The 20,348-nt window shown below is 47.5% G+C and overlaps 1 protein-coding gene across 10 annotated transcripts in view; it reads left to right on the top strand.

The window, feature by feature from the left end:
• Positions 1-20,348, top strand: part of MARK2 (microtubule affinity regulating kinase 2) — a 603,936-nt gene that overhangs the window by 385,928 nt on the left and 197,660 nt on the right. For all 10 annotated transcript variants that reach the window (XM_069207129.1, XM_069207137.1, XM_069207134.1 and 7 more), the window contains exons 11-13: positions 8,801-8,913; positions 9,069-9,204; positions 9,457-9,635. In XM_069207129.1, the coding sequence (XP_069063230.1) occupies positions 8,801-8,913; positions 9,069-9,204; positions 9,457-9,635 (428 nt within the window). The remainder of the gene's footprint in view (positions 1-8,800; positions 8,914-9,068; positions 9,205-9,456; positions 9,636-20,348) is intronic.

Genomic DNA, 20,348 nt, shown 5'->3' with positions numbered 1-20,348 from the left:
TGATTCTCTGCTTGGGAACACCACAGCACCAACACAACTAGTTGTTCCGACTCAGTATTTTGCGTGGGCCTAGCACTGCTTCAGTATGTCTTCGCCTAGATTTAGGCTTTATCTGCGTTCTGCGCTTTGTAATTCGTTGCGCTTTGTTCCCAGTACCTTTTGTTTGTGTAACTATCAGGACGACTCCATCCAGCCCACTCCTGGCAGGCATGCGATCGGTCCTAGGGCCTGCCAAAGGTTGCAAAGGCCTAAGTCTCCGATGCTCTTCTCTCGTGCGTTGGTGTGGTCCCATCACTCGGGCCACCAGCCTTTCCTTCAATCCTCTTCTTCAACTGCACGGATCCGACTCACCCTGGCGGCTCCTTTGCGTCCGTCTTCCATACCACTGCTTCTGCTTTGGTTCTTTGCTTGGGAGCATCACAGTACTGGTGCCCATCAGCAAGTTTCTCAAGGCCTTCAGTACTGCCCCCAGGACACTGCTCACCACTCTTCCCCAAACACCAGCATCCCTCCTTCCTTTCTGGTCTCTCTCGATCATCAGCTTCTGGCTTTGCAATCTCTCAGGACTGCCGATAAGTCAGCAGGCACCATCATACACTGCTCCTCACTTTTCAGGCTGTTATTGTTTATGGATGTGGCAGGATTTTAAAAGATTACAATGCTCAGATCAGGGGCTTCTCCGAGGCACGTCTAAGCAGTCATCTTGTTGGGCCATGCCCTCTCTAAAGACTTTCTTAAAGGAAAAACAACTTGCATGCATCCGAGGTCAACACTCAGTGGCAGGATTGTGCTAAGCATGTGAATCTACACCACGACATGCCATAAACAGATGCTCACAAGGTTAAGAACATTTTCCTACTTTACCTTTTAGTATTGCTCTTTTGATCTATGCTTTACCTGACTGAAGATTACTCACCACCTGCCCGCATCAAAAGTATGGAGCTCCTCTGTGTCTTACTCCAAGAAGGCACAGACGAACAATGCTGAGAATAAACGTCCTAATGAAGAGAGGGAGTCTGGGCAAAAATCGAGCAGCACTGTTAAAGTACCAGCAAGTCCACACTCTGGCTTAGAGCGAAAACGAACTACCCCTACCCCCTCTACAGTTAGTGCTTAAATTTGCATGTGGTCACTTATCGACCTGAGATACATAATCATCATGGGAAGATGGCTATCTGATAGAAAATATTTAGCATGTGCATTTATCCTGTGTATTGCTTTTCCTGCTTGTACCATCCATCGCATCAAGAAACTGCCTTAAGAATCTCAAGTCCAAACGTTTTTCTATAACTGCATTTTCCTTGTGTTTTGCTTCTGAGGATCTCTTTGATATGTAGTAAGCTTCTTTATAAACTCAGGATATGCCAAATCTTTTGTTGATTGCTTCTGATGTTTAAATATTCCCACAGTTTCCATCCTTTACGAATACTCCTTGTAGGCGTCTTTCTGGTTCTGAAAACTTTTCCCCAGCAATGCTTCTCCAGCACCAACAAGTGGTGTTGGGACTCCTATTGCAAATCGGCTTCTTAGGGTCACCCCAGTGCTATATTAGGCTCCAACCATACACAGGCCTTTGTTCCTGTTTATCTATGCCTCAGAAAGAGTCCAGGGCATACTTCATGTTTTACCAACAAATTTCTCAGCTATTCAAGAAGTGAATAGGTCAAGTCTTTAGGCTTCAGGCTTGGTAGGTGGTACCACAAGATGTGACAGTATGTGATGTCGATGTTTGTGGTATGATGCTGCAAACTTTTTTTCTGATGGATACACCTACCTGTGGATTCCTCACCAAAAGAATTCTCCCCTCGTGCCAGCCTCAACGGAAATTTCTTCTAGCTCTGCACGTCGACGATGACGTCACAATCGCCCGACTCCACGCGACGCTGCATGACATCATCCATGCAATAAGAAGCCCTCGCCTATGTGCAGACGTCAGTTCCCTTTTTTCCGTGCCCGAATAACGGTTAATTCTTCGAGGCTCACAGGGAGCTAATGTGTCGCAGCCTAGAAAATCCGGCTTTAAACCTTGTAGCCAGTGCGGGGGTCGAATGTCTGTTACTTACCCCCACGAAAACTGCCTCTGGTGCCTTAGTTCCGACCATGAGGTCGAGGCATGCGGTTCGTGTCAACGCATGAACCCTAAGGCATTAAAAGAAAGGGAGGCGAAATTGTTCTTGGCCCGGTCCAAGAAGGAGGAGAGGCGTCATAGGAGGGAGTCTTCGTCGAGATCCTCCAGGTCTCGCCACCATCATAGTGGCTCTCGGCGCCGTCATGGATCTCGGCGCCGATCGAGCAAGGGATGGTCCAGATCTAGATCGGCTTCTCCGTCGGCTCAGCGTCGTCCGACGTGGGAGATAAGCCCGACCGTCATCCCTCCGCCTCCGACGACCCCGACGTCACCCGGGTCGGTCTTTGAGGTCGAGCCTTCCCAGAGGCCTGAAGGTTCTCCTGGCCAGGAGTTACCTGGACCCTCTTTGGCAGCTTTGCCGGTGCAGCAGCAACAGTACCCGGCTTTCCCGACTCCGGGGTCGGATCCTGCAGCGTTTTTGAACGCTATGTATAACATCTTTGCTTCCATGACGCTGGGTGGAAGTCATGCAGGTCCGTCTGGCCCTTTGGCCTATGATTTGGGTGTTCCGGCGTCTTACAGGTCGGCGCCGTTCACCCCGTTTATGTCTGTGGCATCTGAAGCGGCGCTGATGTCTACGACGTCGCTCAGGATGGCTACACCTGTTACGGCGCCGTCGGATTCGCCTCGGATTCGATCGACGTCCAAGAACACTTTGGACGAATCCGAGGTTCGGCGCCGACAAAGATCTTAGGCGTCGGCCGACGCCTTGTCGACTCCAGGCTTGGAGTCAAGACTTAGGTCAAGACGTCTGGCCCTTCGTCTCTTGGAGGAGGAGGAGTACGCGAGTCAACACCTGGAGGAAGGAGGAGTTGTAGAGCCCTCAGGTGACTTCCAGGGACTGGACTCAGCTAGTGGCCTTGACACTACCCCGGAATGGGATCTGGCTTCCCCTGGAGAGGTCACGGAGGAAGCAGCTTCTTTCCATAAAGTCATCCGTAAGGCAGCAGACTTTTTGGATATTCCCCTTCCTACCGCGGAGGTCAAGAGAAATTTATTGACAGAAGTCCTCCATCCGACGTCTGCTTCTGCTGAGCCTCTTCTACCATTCAATGAGGCTCTGCTGGACCCTATTAATGACATCTGGCTGAAACCTGTATCCACCGCTGCAGTCAACAGAGCGGTGGCTCGGCGGTACAGGACGGCGCCTGGGGATCCGGCGTTTCTTTCCAGGCAGCCAACTCCGGAGAGCCTAGTGGTCCAAGCTTCATGTTCCTCCAGATCCTCTCCTGGCTCGTTCCCTGGGGCCCCTGCGGACAGAGTCAAAAAAGATGGACCATACTGCTAAAAAGACATTTTCATCTTGCAGTATGGCCCTAAAATCATCCAATGCCACATGCATACTGGGGCATTACATCCATGCCCTTATGGAAGAGGCGAAGGGCCATCCTAATTTGTCCCAGGAGATGCTGCAACTATTAGCGAATGCTCAGGCGGCTGCGATGCAAGTGATCCAGTCTGGATTGGACACTTCGGACTCGGTGGCTAGGGCTATGGGCACGACCATAGTCTCTAGGAGGCATTCTTGGCTTCGATCATCAGGCTTCTCGACGGATGTGCACGCCACACTCCTTGATCTTCCGTTTGATGGGGAAAAGTTCTTTGGCTCTAAGGCTGACTCAGCCTTGGAACGTTTTAAAGAGAGCACAGCGACAGCTAGGTCTTTGGGAATCCAGTCGTCGGCCTCATCCACCTTTAGATGCTTTCGGAGATTTAAGGGATTTGGACGTGGTTCCTATCGAGGAAGATTGCAAGGACCACAACAGTCTGCTTCTACCCTGCCTTACAGATCCTTCAGGGGCAGAGTCCGTACGAGAGGAGCCACCTTGCAGCACTCTGCCTCTTCCTCAGGAGGGGTGCAGCAAGGAAAGCAGCCGTAGTCCTCCACCATTCCCTGTCCATTCGTCTCCGGTAGGGGGGAGACTTGCCTTTTTTCTTCCAATGTGGGAGGTCATAACATCGGACTCCTGGGTCATCGACATTGGGAAGAGGGGGTACGCTCTTCCCTTTCGGGAATTCCCTCCCCGCCCTTCCTTCTGTTCGGAAGACCATCTTCTCCTGTTACAGCAGGAGGTATTATCCCTATTACAAAAAGGTGCAATAGAGTTGGTTCCCGAGCAAGAGAGGGGTCTGGGGTGCTATTCAAGATACTTTCTGATTCCCAAAAAGGATGGTCGGCTGAGACCGATTTTTGGACTTGAGGATTTTGAATTGGTTCCTCAAACAGGAAAAGTTCAAAATGCTGACCCTCTCACAGGTTCTTTTGGCGTTGAACGAAGGAGACTGGATGGTGTCGGTCGATTTGCAGGACGTGTATTTTCATATTCCGATCCTCAAATCGCACAGGAATTATCTCCGGTTTGTAGTGGGATCGCAGCATTATCAGTTTGCGGTCCTTCCTTTGGTCTTACTTCAGCACCTCGAGTCTTCACAAAGGTGATGGCGGTGGTAGCAGCAGAGCTCAGAAGGAGGGGGATAGCTGTGTTTCCCTATCCGGACAATTGGTTAATCAAGGCCAAAACTCCGGAGCTCGTGCTGTGCCATCTCCAGTCGACGACTCCATTGTTGTACGATCTGGGTTTTTCAGTCAATGTACCCAAATCTCACCTGGAGCCCTCTCAACGCCTCCTGTTCATAGGGGCAGTATTGGACACAACATTGAATCGGGCCTTTCCTCCGCCCCAGCGGGTTCAGGACATTCAGGCTTTGATTCCAATGTTTCGAAATGGAGCGGTAGTTCCAATCCTCAAGGTCCTTCGTCTGCTCGGTCTGTTTGCTTCTTGTATACTGTTGGTCACTCATGCACGCTGGCACATGAGGGCTCTCCAGTGGTGCGTCCGCAGGCAGTGGTTTCAACACAAAGGGGATCTCGAAGATTTGATAAAGATCTCCAGAGACACTGCGGAGGATCTTCGATGGTGGGTAGCGGTCGACAACCTGTCTCAAGGAAGGCCGTTCTCGCTGCCTCCACCAGTGGCCACGGTGGTAACGGATGCTTCCACTCTAGGCTGGGGAGCTCATCTGGGGGACCTGGAGATCAAAGGCCTTTGGTCTCCAGGGCAACAGAAGTTGCATATCAATCTGTTAGAGTTGCGGGCAGTACGTCTGGCACTCAAGGCCTTCCTCCCTTACATTCGCGGTCAATCAGTCCAAGTTCTAACGGACAACACGACCGCGATGTGGTATATAAACAAACAGGGAGGAGAAGCTCTTCGTCTCTGGTCTTGGCTTCAAGACCACAAAATCTGCTTGATTGCACCTCACTTGGCCGGAGTCCTGAATGTGCGTGCAGACATTCTCAGTTGACGCAGCTCGGTCGATCACAAGAGGCGCCTTCATCCAGATCTAGTTCTGGGTATCTTCAGGATGTGGGGATATCCGCAAATAGATCAGTTTGCCACTCAAGAGAATGAGCAGTGCCTGCTATTTTGCAGCCTCCAGTATCCGGTGCAAGGAGCTTTGGGGGATGCGTTTCAGATGACCTGGAAGGGTCAGTTGCTTTACGCGTTTCCCCCCATACCCTCGATTCCTCGAGTTCTCAGGAAGATCTGCCAAGACCGAGCCCAAGTCATCCTAATAGCTCCGGATTGGCCGAGAAGGGTGTGGTATTCGGACCTACTCCAACTCTCTCAGTGCCCTCCGCTCCGTCTCCCTTGCAGGGTGGACCTCCTCTCGCAGTCGCAGGGGCAGATTCTACACCCCCACCTCCAGAGCCTACATCTTCATGCCTGGAGATTGAACGGGGCAATCTGAGTTCCTTTTCTCTCCCACCAGATGTGGTGGAAGTTATTTTATCGGCCAGGCGACACTCCACCAAGTCAATCTATGCTAATTGTTGGGCGAAATTTACAAACTGGTGTGGAAAGAATAGTTTAGATCCTTTAAAAGCTGGTTTATCTGACATTTTGTCATTTGCGCTCTTTCTAGCACAGAAAGGTTTTTCAATTGCCACTGTTAAGGGTTATCTGTCTGCACTATCTGCTTTTCTGTGCCTTCCTGATCAACCATCCTTCTTTAAATCACCAATTGTTTTAAAGTTTTTAAAAGGACTCACTAATAATTATCCGCCCACGCCATTCGTTCTGCCTCAGTGGGACCTTAACTTAGTTTTTACTTTTCTTATGGGGGCCCTGTTTGAACCTATGCACTCTTGTTCTTTACGGTTCCTAGTATTTAAAACTGTTTTCTTGGTGGCCATAACATCTGCCAGAAGGGTTAGCGAGCTTCAGGCTCTTACTGTGGAAACCCCATACCTTTCTTTCTTTAAGGACAAAGTGGTGTTGAGGACCAAGGCGGCTTTCCTAATGAAGGTTGTTACACCCTTTCACCTGGGGCAGTCGATTACTCTCTCTTCCTTTTACCCTCCACCTTACCCATCCAAGGAGGAAGAGAGGCTCCACCGGCTGGATCCGCGAAGAGCACTGAGCTTCTACATCACCAGGACGAAAGAGTTCAGACAGGATGAACAGCTCTTTGTTGGATACGTGGGGAAGAGGAAAGGTAGAGCGGTCCACAAGAGAATGCTATCCAGGTGGGTCATTCTATGTATTAAGATCTGCTATTCTTTGGCGAAGAGAAATCCACCTGTGGGGCTTCGTGCCCATTCCACCAGGGCCAAAGCAGCTTCATCGGCTTTGGCTAGAGGTGTTCCTGTGGCTGACATCTGCAGGGCAGCGACCTGGGTATCCCTCCATACTTTGTCCAAACATTACTGTTTGGACTCTGAGGTCAGGAGGGATGGCCATTTTGCTCGCTCGGTGCTGCAAGATTTCTTGGTTTGACCATTTGGGCACCCGCCACCAGAGGTTATACTGCTTGGGGACTCTATTCTTTTGGTGAGGAATCCACAGGTAGGTGTATCCATCAGAAGTATAAGTTACTTACCTTCGGTAACGCTTTTTCTGGTGGATACAGTAACTACCTGTGGATTCCTCACGGTCCCACCCACCTCCCCGTTGCCTGACTGGTCAAAGCAGGATTTCTTTGGGTGCGCATCCTTGGACTTGTGTATAAATGTATATAGCTGTTTCATGCATATAGTTGTGTTCATGGTTTATCCTTTTCCTTTACAAATTAAGGTAGTGAAAAGGATATTTCGAACTGGAATTGTACATATATATATATATATATATATATATATATATATATATATATATATATATATATATATATATATATATATTCATTTATTTTTGTATCAAATTGAAAGTTCGTAATTGTGATTTATATTGAGTTTTATATTCAGTGTTTTGTTTTCACCTATTCTGGATGAGTGTGTACACTTTAGGTTTAACCTGTTCGCCTCTATGGCACGTTAAAAAACGGTGATAACTGACGACTGCACGTCGGCGAGGGCTTCTTATTGCCTGGATGACGCCATACGGCGTCGCTTGGAGTCGGGCGATTGTGACGTCGACGTGCAGAGCTAGAAGAAATTTCCGTCGAGGCTGGCGCGAGGGGAGAATTCTTTTGGTGAGGAATCCACAGGTAGTTACTGTATCCACCAGAAAAAGCGTTACCTAAGGTAAGTAACTTATTCTTCTCTTTCGCCTATGCCTTCCTCCACTGAAGGCACATAAGGGAGCAGGGGTTAGTTATTTTTTGCTAAATCCTACAGGAATATCCCCAAATGTACTTCCTCTGGCAAAGAGAACTATTATTCCCTGAGGCAGCAGTCCTATTTCCATGGCCACTCAGTCTCAAAGCCAGGCTCTTCATTGATTTCAGTGTCCTTTGCCACATGGCCTAAAATGATGAGACAAGAGATCTCCAATACTTCGGCTGACCCTCCACATATCAGGGCATTCCATGTACAGATGCTGGATCTTTTTAGGTTGGAGGGAGTGTATGGGAATAATAAGGTTCCCACTTAGTTTTTACTCACCACTATTACAAGCTCAATCCTGTCAGCCTCTTTGCCTCTGAAGTCCTAGTAAGTAGTATGAGATCAGACAGCATCTCAAGTGAAAGGCCTATATGCGATTCCATGTCATGTGTGGAGGGGAGGAGCAAAAAGAGCTGATGAACATCAGACAGATTCAAGGCTGATATGCATATGTCAGGTCAGAAAGTGGGGTTGCGTGTTGAGCAAAACAAAGATGGATTAAATTTAGATCTCTGACCTGGGGGTAAATGTTCGATTTTTTCAGCATTCAGTCCTTCATCTGTTCTTTTTGCTTATGTTTTCCTAAGTGGGAAGGATATACCCCGACATGGGTCCCATGCTCACTGTGCCACTAGATTCAAGCTAGCCTGGCTGAAAAGGGGTGATACCCCGAAACAGTTCCCAGAATGCTTGTTCCCGCTCCAGGGCGGACTTGGCTTAACAGTTCAGCCTGAACTGTTCCCAGGGGGAGCAGGGTCAAGACTGATTTTCATATCCAGTCTGAGACCTTGCAAGATTCACAAGGTGAGTAATCTCTGTTTAGATTGCCCACCAGAATGAGATTTACCAAAGGAAAGCAATATATTCGACTACGACAGGGTGTCTACTACACTTCAAGACATTTAAATTTCTGTGTCCTGTGTAAAATAAGATGTTAATTGATAGGAAAAGTGATTTACTTTCTTTTTTTGTAAAAACATCTTGAATGTATCCTGAGAACCCCTGTGAAAAATGTTGTGCTTTTTTATCCATTTTCATCGCTATTATCTTGTTGTTCCTTTCTGCAGAGTTAATGGTCACAATGGGTTACACACGTGAGGAGATCCAGGATTCTCTAATCAGCCAGAAGTACAATGAAGTCATGTCCACTTACCTGCTGCTAGGATACAAGACTTCTGAGGTAAGAAATCTGTTTAAGTCCTGATGAAAATTCATGCATGCCTGGCTCCTGTGGGATGCTGTCAATGTTAGTATCAAATAAAACTCACTGAAGGTACACATTGAAGAATTTCCTCACAATATCCTGTGTCTATTAAATCTAACTGTCTTTTCCAGCTTGACAATGAGAATGTTACCTTAAAGCCAAGGCCTGCACCAGAGCTTACAAATAGCACAGCAGTTCCTTCTCCCTCAAACAAGGTACAGCGCTGTGCATCTGCCAACCCCAAGCCAAGGCGGTTCAGTGACCAGAGTGAGTGTATGCTTATAATTTCTTAATGCCCTACTGTTTTTTTGCTTGAATATTGGTTTAGACCCATCAGTTCCAAGTGTACATATTCCATCTCTTGCCTCACATCGGTCCCCACTTCCCCAGAGAAACTGTGTCCAATTGAAAACCATATCAAATTTACATGAATGTGTATTGCCTGCACCCTTGTTTCCCCAAAATATGTTGTGGTGTTTATTTATCTGCATCTTTCTTTAATCACTTCTTTCTTTATAGCTGGTCCAGCTATCCCCACCTCCAATTCTTACTCCAAGAAGACACAGACAAACAATGCTGAGAATAAACGTCCTGATGAAGAGAGGGAGTCAGGGCGAAAATCGAGCAGCACTGTTAAAGTACCAGCAAGTCCACTCTCTGGCTTAGAGCGAAAACGAACTACCCCTACCCCCTCTACGGTTAGTGCTTAAATTTGCATGTAGTCACTTATAGACCTGAGATACATAATCATCATGGGAAGATGGCTATCTGATAGAAAATATTTAGCATGTGCATTTATCCTGTGTATTGCTTTTCCTGCTGGTACCATCCATCACATCAAGAAACTGCCTTAAGAATCTCAAGTCCAAACGTTTTTCTGTAACTGCATTTTCCTTGTGTTTTGCTTCTGAGGATCTCTTTGATATGTAGTAAGCTTGCATGACAACACAATCCTATACAGGCTCCTTACTTCCTTATAAACTCAGGATATGCCAAATCTTTTGTTGATTGCTTCTGATGTTTAAATATTCCCACAGTTTCCTCCCCTTACAAATACTCCTTGTAGGCTTCTTGCTGGTTCTGAAAACACTTCCCCTGCAATGCCTCTCCAGCACTAACAAGTGGTGTTGAGACTCCTGTTGCAACTCTGCTTCTTGGGGTCACCCCTGTGCTATATTAGGCTCCAACCATACACAGGCCTTAGTTCCTGTTTATCTATGCCTCAGAAAGAGTCCAGGGCATATTTCATGTTTTACCAACAAATTTCTCAGCTATTCAAGAAGTGAATAGGTCAAGTCTTTAGGCCTGGTAGGTGGTGCCACAAGATGTGACAGTATGTGACGTCTAAGTTTGTGGTATGATGCCGCAAACTTTTTTCTCTTTCGCCTTCCTCCACTGAAGGCACATAAGGGAGCAAGAGTTAGTTATTTTTTGCTAAATCCTACTGGAAGACCCCCAAATGTACTTCCTCTGGCAAAGAGAACTATTATTCCTTGAGGCAGCAGTCCTATTTCCATGACCACTCAGTCTCCAGGCCAGGCTCTTCACTGATTTCAGTGTCCTTTGCCACATGGCCTAAAAAGATGAGACGAGATCTCCAATACTTCAGCTGACCCTTCACATATCAGGGCATTCCATGTATAGATGCTGGATCTTTTCATGTTCGTGCCACACTCTTCTTAGGTGCTTGTCAAATGGCAGAGTCCATTTATGCAGCTCCAGTGCTGCTCTTCCACGATTATAGTGCCCTGGTTACTTTCGTCTCTTGGGCACATCTTTCAAGATCATTAATTCTGCAGCCCAGGAACCAACTTAAGTGCTGGCCAAGGAGTTGATAGCAGAGAGTGTTATCCGCGTACCGATGGAGAAGCTCAAGCCCAATTTCAAGGATAAACTATAATGTGATCAACTCTCCAAACTACAACATCTGCTGGTGTGAGATGTTTAAATTCAGATTCAGGCTGGCATTGTGAGAGGAAGACTATGGTTGGGTGACTTCTCTCAAGGTGATCATGTTCTGCCTCCTTACAGTACTCATGTAAACATTTATTTGGACTTGCAAAATGTCAGCGCTCTATTCACTTCAGTGGAGGCCATTTCCTAACCCTCTGGTCCTGCTTCAGAGGAGCTCTAATCATTTACTAGGGCCATTTGGAAGACGACGGAGTCCTTAGAACTGCGTTTTCCTTCTGTAGAAGTGAGGTCCAACATTCTGGCGGAAATATTGTAATTCACCTAGACTCTGATGAGCCCTTGCTCACCTTTACTGTAGCTCTCCTAAACCCTATAATGACTGTTGAAAGTAACGTCTTTTCAGTCCCAGAAGTCCACGCACAGCTCGCCAGACAACATAGGACTGTTCCAGGTGACACTTAATTTTTGCCCTCCCACCTATCACTGGAGAGCCTGATAATTCAGATGCCATCTTCAAAGCAGAACCAATTGGCTCCCTGCAGAGGGAAGACAAAAAGGTTAATACCTTGGGTTGCTAAAGTTTTCCACTCCACACGGCTGATGCCACCTGCCTATTAGGCCCATGTGTCAAAGCCTTGTGGTGGCTGGCAAAACTTGTTTGTCAGCTGGCACAACATATGAAGAGGCTATTCTCTGACTTGATAGGTTAGGACCTGGATGAATCAAAACAACCTGAAATGTTTGCCTTGATAATGCAGACAAGGTTGCTTGGTTTATAGATATGTCTGCTGTGCTGGATAAACACTGGGTTTTCGGGAATTGTGCAGGCTACACATCTACATATGTCTTTGGCAGACCTTGGCTGTTTAGAGCCCCCCACCTCATGCCTGACCTCCGGTGCAGAGCAATTTCAATGGCACAATCAGCTTTGTGGCTATTCTAGGGTGTTGTATTCCTTATACAGCAGCCATGTCAACCTGTCTAAATGCCACATCAAATGTATTGCTAGTTTCAATTAATAGGTGGATAAAGGAGATACCTGTCTTCGGCAGTCCACCTTACCTCTTCCAAAAGCCCCAAATATCTTTAGATTTCTATCTGGGTAGGGGCAAAGGTGGAGGTACATCTCATTTTGTTACAGAGGTGATGAAGATGGATCACTGCCTGGGGTTAGGCATTTTCCTTTGTACCCTCCCCCATCAGACCACCACCTTCCTTGCTTGCGGTCTCATTTCTTGATCCTGCAGGTGGATGTCCTTGACTTGCTGGAAGAAGGAGCCCCAAAATTGGTAGCTCCTGAAGAGTCCTTGGGATTTTAGTGATTCACGAGAAGACATCTGGCAGTACAAGGTCAAGATGCTGTCCGTTAACCAGATCCTGTTGACCTTGCTCTCAGGAGATTGGCCGATTCTGATCACCCCAGGCAGCTTGAGGTCGATTGGCTGATTCTGATCGACCCAGGCAGCTTGAGGTCGATTGGCCAATTTGGATTGCTCCAGGCAGCTTGAGGTAAATTGGCCAATTCTGATCGACCCAGGTAGCTTGAGGTCGATTGGCTGATTCTGATCGACCCAGGCAGCTTGAGGTCGATTGCCCAATTCTGATTGCTCCAGGCAGCTTGAGGTCAATTGGCCAATTCTGAGCACCCCAGGCAGCTTGCGGTCGATCTGCTTGTCTGTTTCCGATTTCAGCCACACCTCTTCTCCTAGGTTGCCCTGCAGACCTGCTCTTGCAGCGGGATGGCCTTGTCCTCCACCCCAATCTGCAAACATTGTTGCTACACATGTTGATATTGAGCAGTTAGAGAAACTTTACCTTCCTGATAAAATTTAGACATTATCCTCGAAGCCTAGAATCCTTCTTCTAAAATTAGTCTGGGCAGGCTGTTTGACATAGATTGTTCATTGGTGCAACTCAAATGTCATCAGCCCATTTAAATGTCACCTTTGGAGCTTGTGATGTTCCCTGCTCACCAAGGTCTGGTGGTGGCTACAGTTAAGGTCTGTCTAGATGTCCTGTCTCCTTTCATGTATTTGTCTTGACACACTTACCTGTTTATATCGGCAATAGTGGTGTATTTTCTGAAAGTTTTGCTTTACTTGTTCTATCCGTTTATTGTTCCTTAGTGGGGTTTGAACCTTGTTTAGACTTGGTTCTCTGTTCTAGCTAATGCACAGCTGCTGGGTTGTATTCCCTACTCTCAAAACAGTTCTGTTGGTGGCTGTTATTGTTGCCCTCAGGTTCAGACAACTTCAGCCTTATTAGTTTGTCCATCCTCCAGAGTCTGAACTTTGGTTCAGATTTAGTGTGGCAAGAGCATGACCACCATCCTTTAAAACAGTGTGGACTATTAATCCATGCTCTGTCCAGGCAATGCCCTATGCTGTACAGTACCTAGAGTTACCTTTTTGTAAAAGGCAATGTGTAAATGTACTCATCTAGAAAGCCATATGGAGCATGTGGCTCAGGCTGTTCCACTGGTTTTCACAGAAATGGTAATTCTAACATCAAAACCTTAGCAGTCGATATCTGTCTAAATAGACCTTCTGATACATGGTTACTGAAGTATCAAGTGCTTCATTTCAATAGTCCTTTAAAAGACCAAGTGCAACAATGGGTTCTGAGGTTTGTCCTAGTGCATCTTTACAAATCCTTTGAGACTATATTGTATAGTACATCAGTTTGCTAGTCATCCTTTGTTGTTGCAAGTATATGTGCCAAAGATGTCAAGCTTCCGATTTCATACTCTAGGGAGCTTTAGATTTTGTTCCACAAAGACCGCAAAGTCCATCATTGGGTCCCTTCATGGTTTCTGAAAGTGTTAACAGATTAATTCCCATTCAGGACCATATCCCTCCTTGGCTAATGAATGACAGATAGTGTGGGTGTCTTTTGAGCATTAACATTGTTTCTTGAAAGAATCAATTGCAGGTGTTTTTAATCATCTGTATTTGGATTTTCTTTTTTAAATTAGATGCTTTAGGCTTCTTTGTGATTTCATGCTCATTTCACTGGATTAAAGGCAATGTCTGTGCCTTTTAGCAGCATATACCGAATGTAGACACTGCTAAACAGGACCCCAGTGTTTGTGCTCTCTCCCTGGTTGTCTAGGACTTTGCACACCCAACACTTGGTATACTGGTGTCCCTTAGAAGTCCCTAGTATATGGTACTTAGGTACCCAGGGCTTTGGGGCACCAGGGGTACTCCATGGGCTGCATAATGTATTGTGCCACCCACGAAAGCCCATTAAAAATGTGTCTGCAGGCCTGCCATTGCAACCTGCGTGAAAAGGTGAATGCACCCTTTTACCACAGGGCACTGCACCAGGTCACTGTAAGTCACACCTACGGTAGGCCCTCCTAGCGCAGAGCAGGGTGCAGATCCCTGTGTGTGAGGTCACCCCTACATGAGCAGAGGTGCCCCTCTGAACTCCAGTTCCATTGCACTGAACTCCAGAAGTGCGGGAAAGCCATCTTACCCTTGTACTGGACACCGGTCACTACCTGTGTCCAGCTACATAATGGTAACTCCGAACCAGGGCATTTTTGATATCAAACATGCCGGGATCATACCCCAATACTGTTTGCCAATATGGATTGTATGATTCCATGCACTCTGGGGGCTCCTTAGAGGACTTCCAGTATTGCTCCTACCAGTCTTCTGGGATTTTCCGGGCAGCCCCCGCTGCGGCTTGACCAGCTGAGGCAATTGTAGGCAGAACAAATAATCTCCCTTCGAAATAGGTGGTACAAGGCTTGGGAGGGGTAGCCTCCCAAGCCACTGGTTTGCGTTAAAGAGCACAGTTGGTGCCCTCCTTGCATAAACTGGTTTGCACCAGTCAAGGAACCCCCTGGTCCCTGCTTTGGCGCAAAACTAGACAAAGGGAAGTTACTACTCTCCTGTCCATCTCCACCCCATGGGTGGTGCCCAGAGCTCCTCCAGGTGGCCACCTGATTCTGCCATCTTGAATCCAAGATGTGCAGAGGCACCTGGGAGCATCTGAATGACCAGGTCAGGCAGGTGACATCACAGCCCCCTCCTGATAGGTGGTCACCTTGCTAGGTGACCATATTCCTTCCAGGGCTATTAGGGTCTCCCTCTTGGGTTGGGGTCCTCAGATGTGACATGCAAGATTCCGCCAGGAATCCTCTGCATTGTTTACTTCATCTTCTGTCTACTGGAACTGCAACTGGACTCTGCAGGAACCAACAATATGCAGCTTCAGCAACGACTCCGCTTTGCAACATTGTTTCTCTGACTCCTTCCAGCAACTGTAACATTTCCCCGGCTGTGCATCCTCTGAGTTTGGTGAGACGTCAGCCTGCGCCAAGAAGTAAGCAGAAATCTCCCTTGGGGTGAAGAAGTCACTCCCCTGCATCTGCAGGCACTAACTGCAACAACGACTGGCTGCGTGATTCTGCTTTCCTCTGGAACCGCGTGTACCCTGCATCACAGGTGGTGATGGTCTTTCTCTCCCAGCTGGCTAACTTGGGAGACTGTAAGCCCTTGCCTCTCCTTGCAGGACAGTACCCCTGTGCACAGTGACTCTTACAGCTACCAAGGCTTGTTTGCTCCTGCTGCTCCTTCAGGCTCCATGTAGCCCCGGCTCCCGCACTTCTTCCTGCAAAGCACAGTCTCCTCTCTGCTGCTCCAGCGATTTGGGACTCCTCTTGTGATGTGCCTCAGTGTGACTTACTGTGCCTTCTGCCAGTGGGTTGCCTGTAGGGGCTGCAACTGCTATTGTTGCCTCTCTCGACTGCTGAGGGTCACCTTGGACTCCCCTCCTTGGTTTGTGTCCCCTGGGCCTTGCTGGTCCTCTTCAGCCTTGTAACTCTTCTTTTTCTTCATTTGCATTTGCCAAGGCTTGTTGGTGGTTCTCTGGCACCCCTGACCCACTGCAACCCAACAGCTGACACGGGACACCATCTGCATCGCTTCAGGGACTCCTCTTCATCTGCTGCGCTGCACAGCTGGTCGTCTTCTTCCCCCAGCGACCTGGTCCTGCATCCCCAGAAGGGTGGGTAGTGGCTCCTGCCACGACTGGACACTCCATCATGAACTGGACTTGGTCCCCTTCCTTTGCAAGTCCTCTTTTGCCAAAATCCACCTTTGGGTTCTTCCAGACTGGTCTGGGTCTTGCACAGTCCTTTTCCTAAGTCTTCCTGTTAGTTTTGGGGGAAGCCAGGTTCTTATCTCTGCTCTCCCGGCCACTGGGGGGGGAGGGTTGTCACTCTGGCACGTATCTTTTGGGGTTCCTAGTTCCTCCAGCTCCCCTCTAACGACTCTCACATTCCACTTTCTTAGTATATGGTTTGGCCCTTCCCTAGGGTCTTTTTTTTATTGCTATATGCTGATTACTATTGTGTATATAATTAGTGTGCACTTGTCTCCAGTTGTGGGAACTGCCTATAACCTTTCTAGTGTTGTGTTACTATAATAAAGTACGTTTATTTTTGCAGTATTTTGTGGTTATTTAATGTGTGATAAGTTGCTGTGTGACTGTAGTGGTATTGCATAAGCTCTGCATGTCTCTTAGATAAGTCTTGGGTGCTCATCCACAGCTACCTCCAGAGAGCTCTGGCTTCCTAGACACTGCCTATACTTCACTAATAGGGGATACCTGGTATAGGGTGATAACACCATAGGTGCCCACCAAACAGCAGGCCAGCTCCCTACATTGGTGGTGCAGCAGTGGGATATGATACTTGCAGTTGCCTTACCACTTTGTCACTAGTCACTTTCCACCGGAAATTCCACTACTAGTTGTTAGAAACACTGCACTTAGTGATCAGGATCACTAGTCTTAGTGTGGGAAAGTTGAGGGCATCTAACATAGCCCTTTCTCCGAACTTTCAGAGAGCCTAGTTAGTCAGGTCCACCCACACCACTCTAGCAAGATGTATTCAGTGGAAAACTCAATCAGGTCCCAGACTCAATATGAGAGTTGTAGTTTTCAAGAGTTAAGGGAGATGAGTGCTTCCAGAAAGCTGAAGAGAAGCTGAAATCCCAATAAAAGTCTACTTCTGGGTTACTATTCCAGGCTGAACAAAGACACCACAGATAGCCGGGGGGGAAGTAGAGGCTGTCCTGTTAAGGAGCACTGCAGGTAGTGTAAAGGGGGGGTCACTCAAATAGGCCCACTTTTACTCTTAGAGGGTTTGTTCAAAGAGAAGGAGGGATAGGTCCTCCTCTGTCAGCACAAATGTCTCATCAGTATCTGATGGGACCCACTGCTCCATCTCAGGGGAAGATTCCCTAAATCGGTAACTTAGGAAACTGAGATCGGAGGAGGCCAGGCTGAGACTACAGCAGCAGTTAGCCCTAGATAGGGAGACCTTAGCAGTGGAGAGGGAGAGACAGGATTTGTGGCTAGCTCTCCATGGTGGCAGCAGTGCTAACTTTAGGGACCCCAGGGAGGGCTCCTACGACTCTAGGAACCTGAGTGCAATAGTGCCACGTTACAACAGGAGAGATAACATCCACAAGTGGTTTACTGCCTTAGAGAGGGCTTGTAAAAGTACAAAGAGTTCTTCAGAGACAATGGGCCGTAGTCTTGTGGCTCTCCTTCACTGACTAAGCCAGAGACAAACTCATCACTCTCAGTGAGAAGTATGAAGATGATTACACAGCACTTAAGAATGCACTCTTGGATGGGTTTGGGCTAACCACTGAGCAATATAGGATCAAGTTCAGGGAGAATAAAAAGGAGTCCTCCCAGGATTGAGTAGACTTTGTGGACTGCTCTGTTAAAGCTCTGGAAGGCTGGTTGCATTGGAGCGATATAAGTGACTACCAGTGCTTGTATAATCTAATTCTAAGAGAGCACATACCTAATAATTGCATTTCTGATCAGCTGCATCAATACCTAGTGGACTCTGATCTGACCTCTCCCCAAGAATTGGGAAAGAAGGCAGACAAGTGGGTCACACCGGGGTGGGTAGAACAACTCACACAGGGGTGACCACAAGAAGGATTGAGGTAAGAATCGGGACAAGTGTGGGGACAAAAACAAAGAAAGAGTCCTCAACAGGCCCACAAAACCCTTCTGTGGATGACTCTAAGTCCTCTTCACCCACAAAACCTTGGTGCTACGTATGTAGAAAACCAGGCCATAGGGCAGGTGACATCACGTGTCCTAAGAATAACACCAAGCCGTCTACCACTACTAACACTAGTGCTCCTAGTACTCCTACCAGTAGCAACAATAGTGGCAGCAGTACTCCGCCTCAGAGTGTAGTTGGGTTCACTTTTGGGACAGTAGTGGGCCCTTGGGTAGCCATAGAAACCCCTAAGACAGCTTTTGTCTCTTAGACTGACAGTGGCCTTTCCACCCTAGCTGCTCCCTTAATAAATGGTGCTGAGGTTGAGCCCTACTGGGACACAGTTGTCAGTATCACCATGGTGAGTGACAAACCGGTGTCATGTGAAAAACACCTACTTGATCACAAGTACCAAGTCACTGATATGCATAAGTCAGTGCCTACCCATAGCTATGGTAGACTTTGAGGTGGGGGTAGGAAATGACCCAAAGGAAGTTGTAGTGTCCCCTAATTTACATGTAAAGTGCCTCTTGGATAATGACTTGGAGACCTCAGCTTGTTCTGAGGTAGAGTTTGAAGAACATGCAGCCATGCTGGGCATCCCTAAACACCTCCTTGCCTTAACCAAAACACGCTCTAAAGAGCAAGGAGCACTGGAGCCTGGAAAAATGGCTCAGATTACTCCTAACAGAGACAGGCAGGGTACAGAGTTACCCCCTGTCCAAAATCTCACTGAGATTCCCACTCCTCTGAGGGAGCAACCCACTCCCTCAGTGGAACCTACACCACAACAGCCTAAGGCTACAACAGCTGAGCTCCTTAGGGGTATGATAATCCACCTGGAAGGAAGCTAGTGTAGAGCAGCAACCCTATCCTACTTTAGAAAACTTGGAACAGCTATCCTGTCCTTTCATGGAAACTCTGGAACAGCAACTTTGGTCCACCCCAGAAAGCTTAGTACAGCAATCCTGCCCTACCCGAGAGCCTTTAGGACAGCAACCCTGTCCTGCTCTACAACCCTTAGGACAGCAACCCCACCCTACTCTAGAACAGTTGGGACAGCAATCCTGTCCTGCTCAATACACTTGAGGCACCAACCTGCAACTCAAGAACCAGAGGGCATTTGGGTTAAACACGTTTTTTGCCCACAGCTCTAATCTCCTAGTGGGACTCGCTGTCCCAGGAGACACCTGCTGTTTGGAGGGGGCTGGACTTGGTCGTGGGCATTTAAAATGGGCCGTGCCCCGGGCCAAGGGCGGGCCCGTCAAAGACCGATAAAGGCTGGGCTGGGCAATCCCTCTTTGTGGCTAAATTTAGCGGGTTTGGTGTTCCATCTTTAACAGTTGAATTTGCGAAACCTTTGGAAAGGAGCAGCAAGATAAAATTTTTGTCACCACCTGGGAGGGGCTGGGTTGGTTGAACCTCGTGATTTATGCAATTGGATTACTGCCTTCAGCAAAATAATTTGACCTGATTCAAGGGCCTGTGCATCTTCACATTTTCTACAATGCCCCTACTAGTGTCAGTTCATCAAAGGGGGCATTGGTAAGGGGGGTTATGGCCTCCTCTGAATGTGGGAAATTGCCCCCAATTGGCAGAGAAGGTCACTACCCTACTTATACCAACGACAATTGGAGACACAGGGGAGTGCCCGATAGAGCACTCAGATATAGAGACCACCCAGGGATTAGGACTTGCAACCCCGACCCCCCTGTTGTAAATAGTGAAAGGGCCAGGGGAGATAACCAGTATTTACAAACCAAGGAGAATGGCAAGGTGTCGTTGTTGGGTACTTATGACAATGATATGGCCATGAGGGATTCAGGTAGTTTGTCTCTTGGAAATGACTCAACAAAAAGTCCATTATCTTTATCGACATGGAATATAGCTGGTTTAGAAAAGAAATTGACAGATCCTGAATGGGTTGCTTATATCAAAGACATGGACATCTGCCTGTTTCAGGAAACTTGGGTTGAGGGCCCTAATAATTTAGATGGATTCCTTTCATTTTGTGTTCCTGCCCTACCTTCTGAGAAGGGACGGGGTAGTGCTAAAGGCGGGTTGTCGATACTCTTAAATGTGAAATTGCAATGTGATTTTTTAATATTGGATATTGGCTCTGCTGACCTAATGGTTGTACAAATTAAGTTTAAACAGGAAATTACAATTGTTATTGTTAATGTGTACATTCGTTCAGTTCCACAAGGCTCTGAGTCCCAGACACTGATTATATTGTCCCTTTTTTTGGACAGTCTCCAACCCTCCACTTTCCTAATTATTGCTGGCGATATGAATTGTACCTTTGAACCCTCCCCCTTGCTTAGTGGTTTAACGGACGTTGAAGACGAGTTACGGGGATACCACAGTTAACTAGTACTTGGTCTTCCACACGTTCTCGAGTAGCTATACAACTGGCCACCCTATCTTTAAAGTATGGACTGAGGGCTTGTAATGG

This window comes from Pleurodeles waltl, chromosome 9, assembly GCF_031143425.1.
Source record: "Pleurodeles waltl isolate 20211129_DDA chromosome 9, aPleWal1.hap1.20221129, whole genome shotgun sequence".
Lineage (NCBI taxonomy): Eukaryota > Metazoa > Chordata > Amphibia > Caudata > Salamandridae > Pleurodeles > Pleurodeles waltl.
The sequence above is the reverse complement of the archived record's forward strand: the minus strand, read 5'-3'. Positions and strand labels throughout refer to the sequence as shown.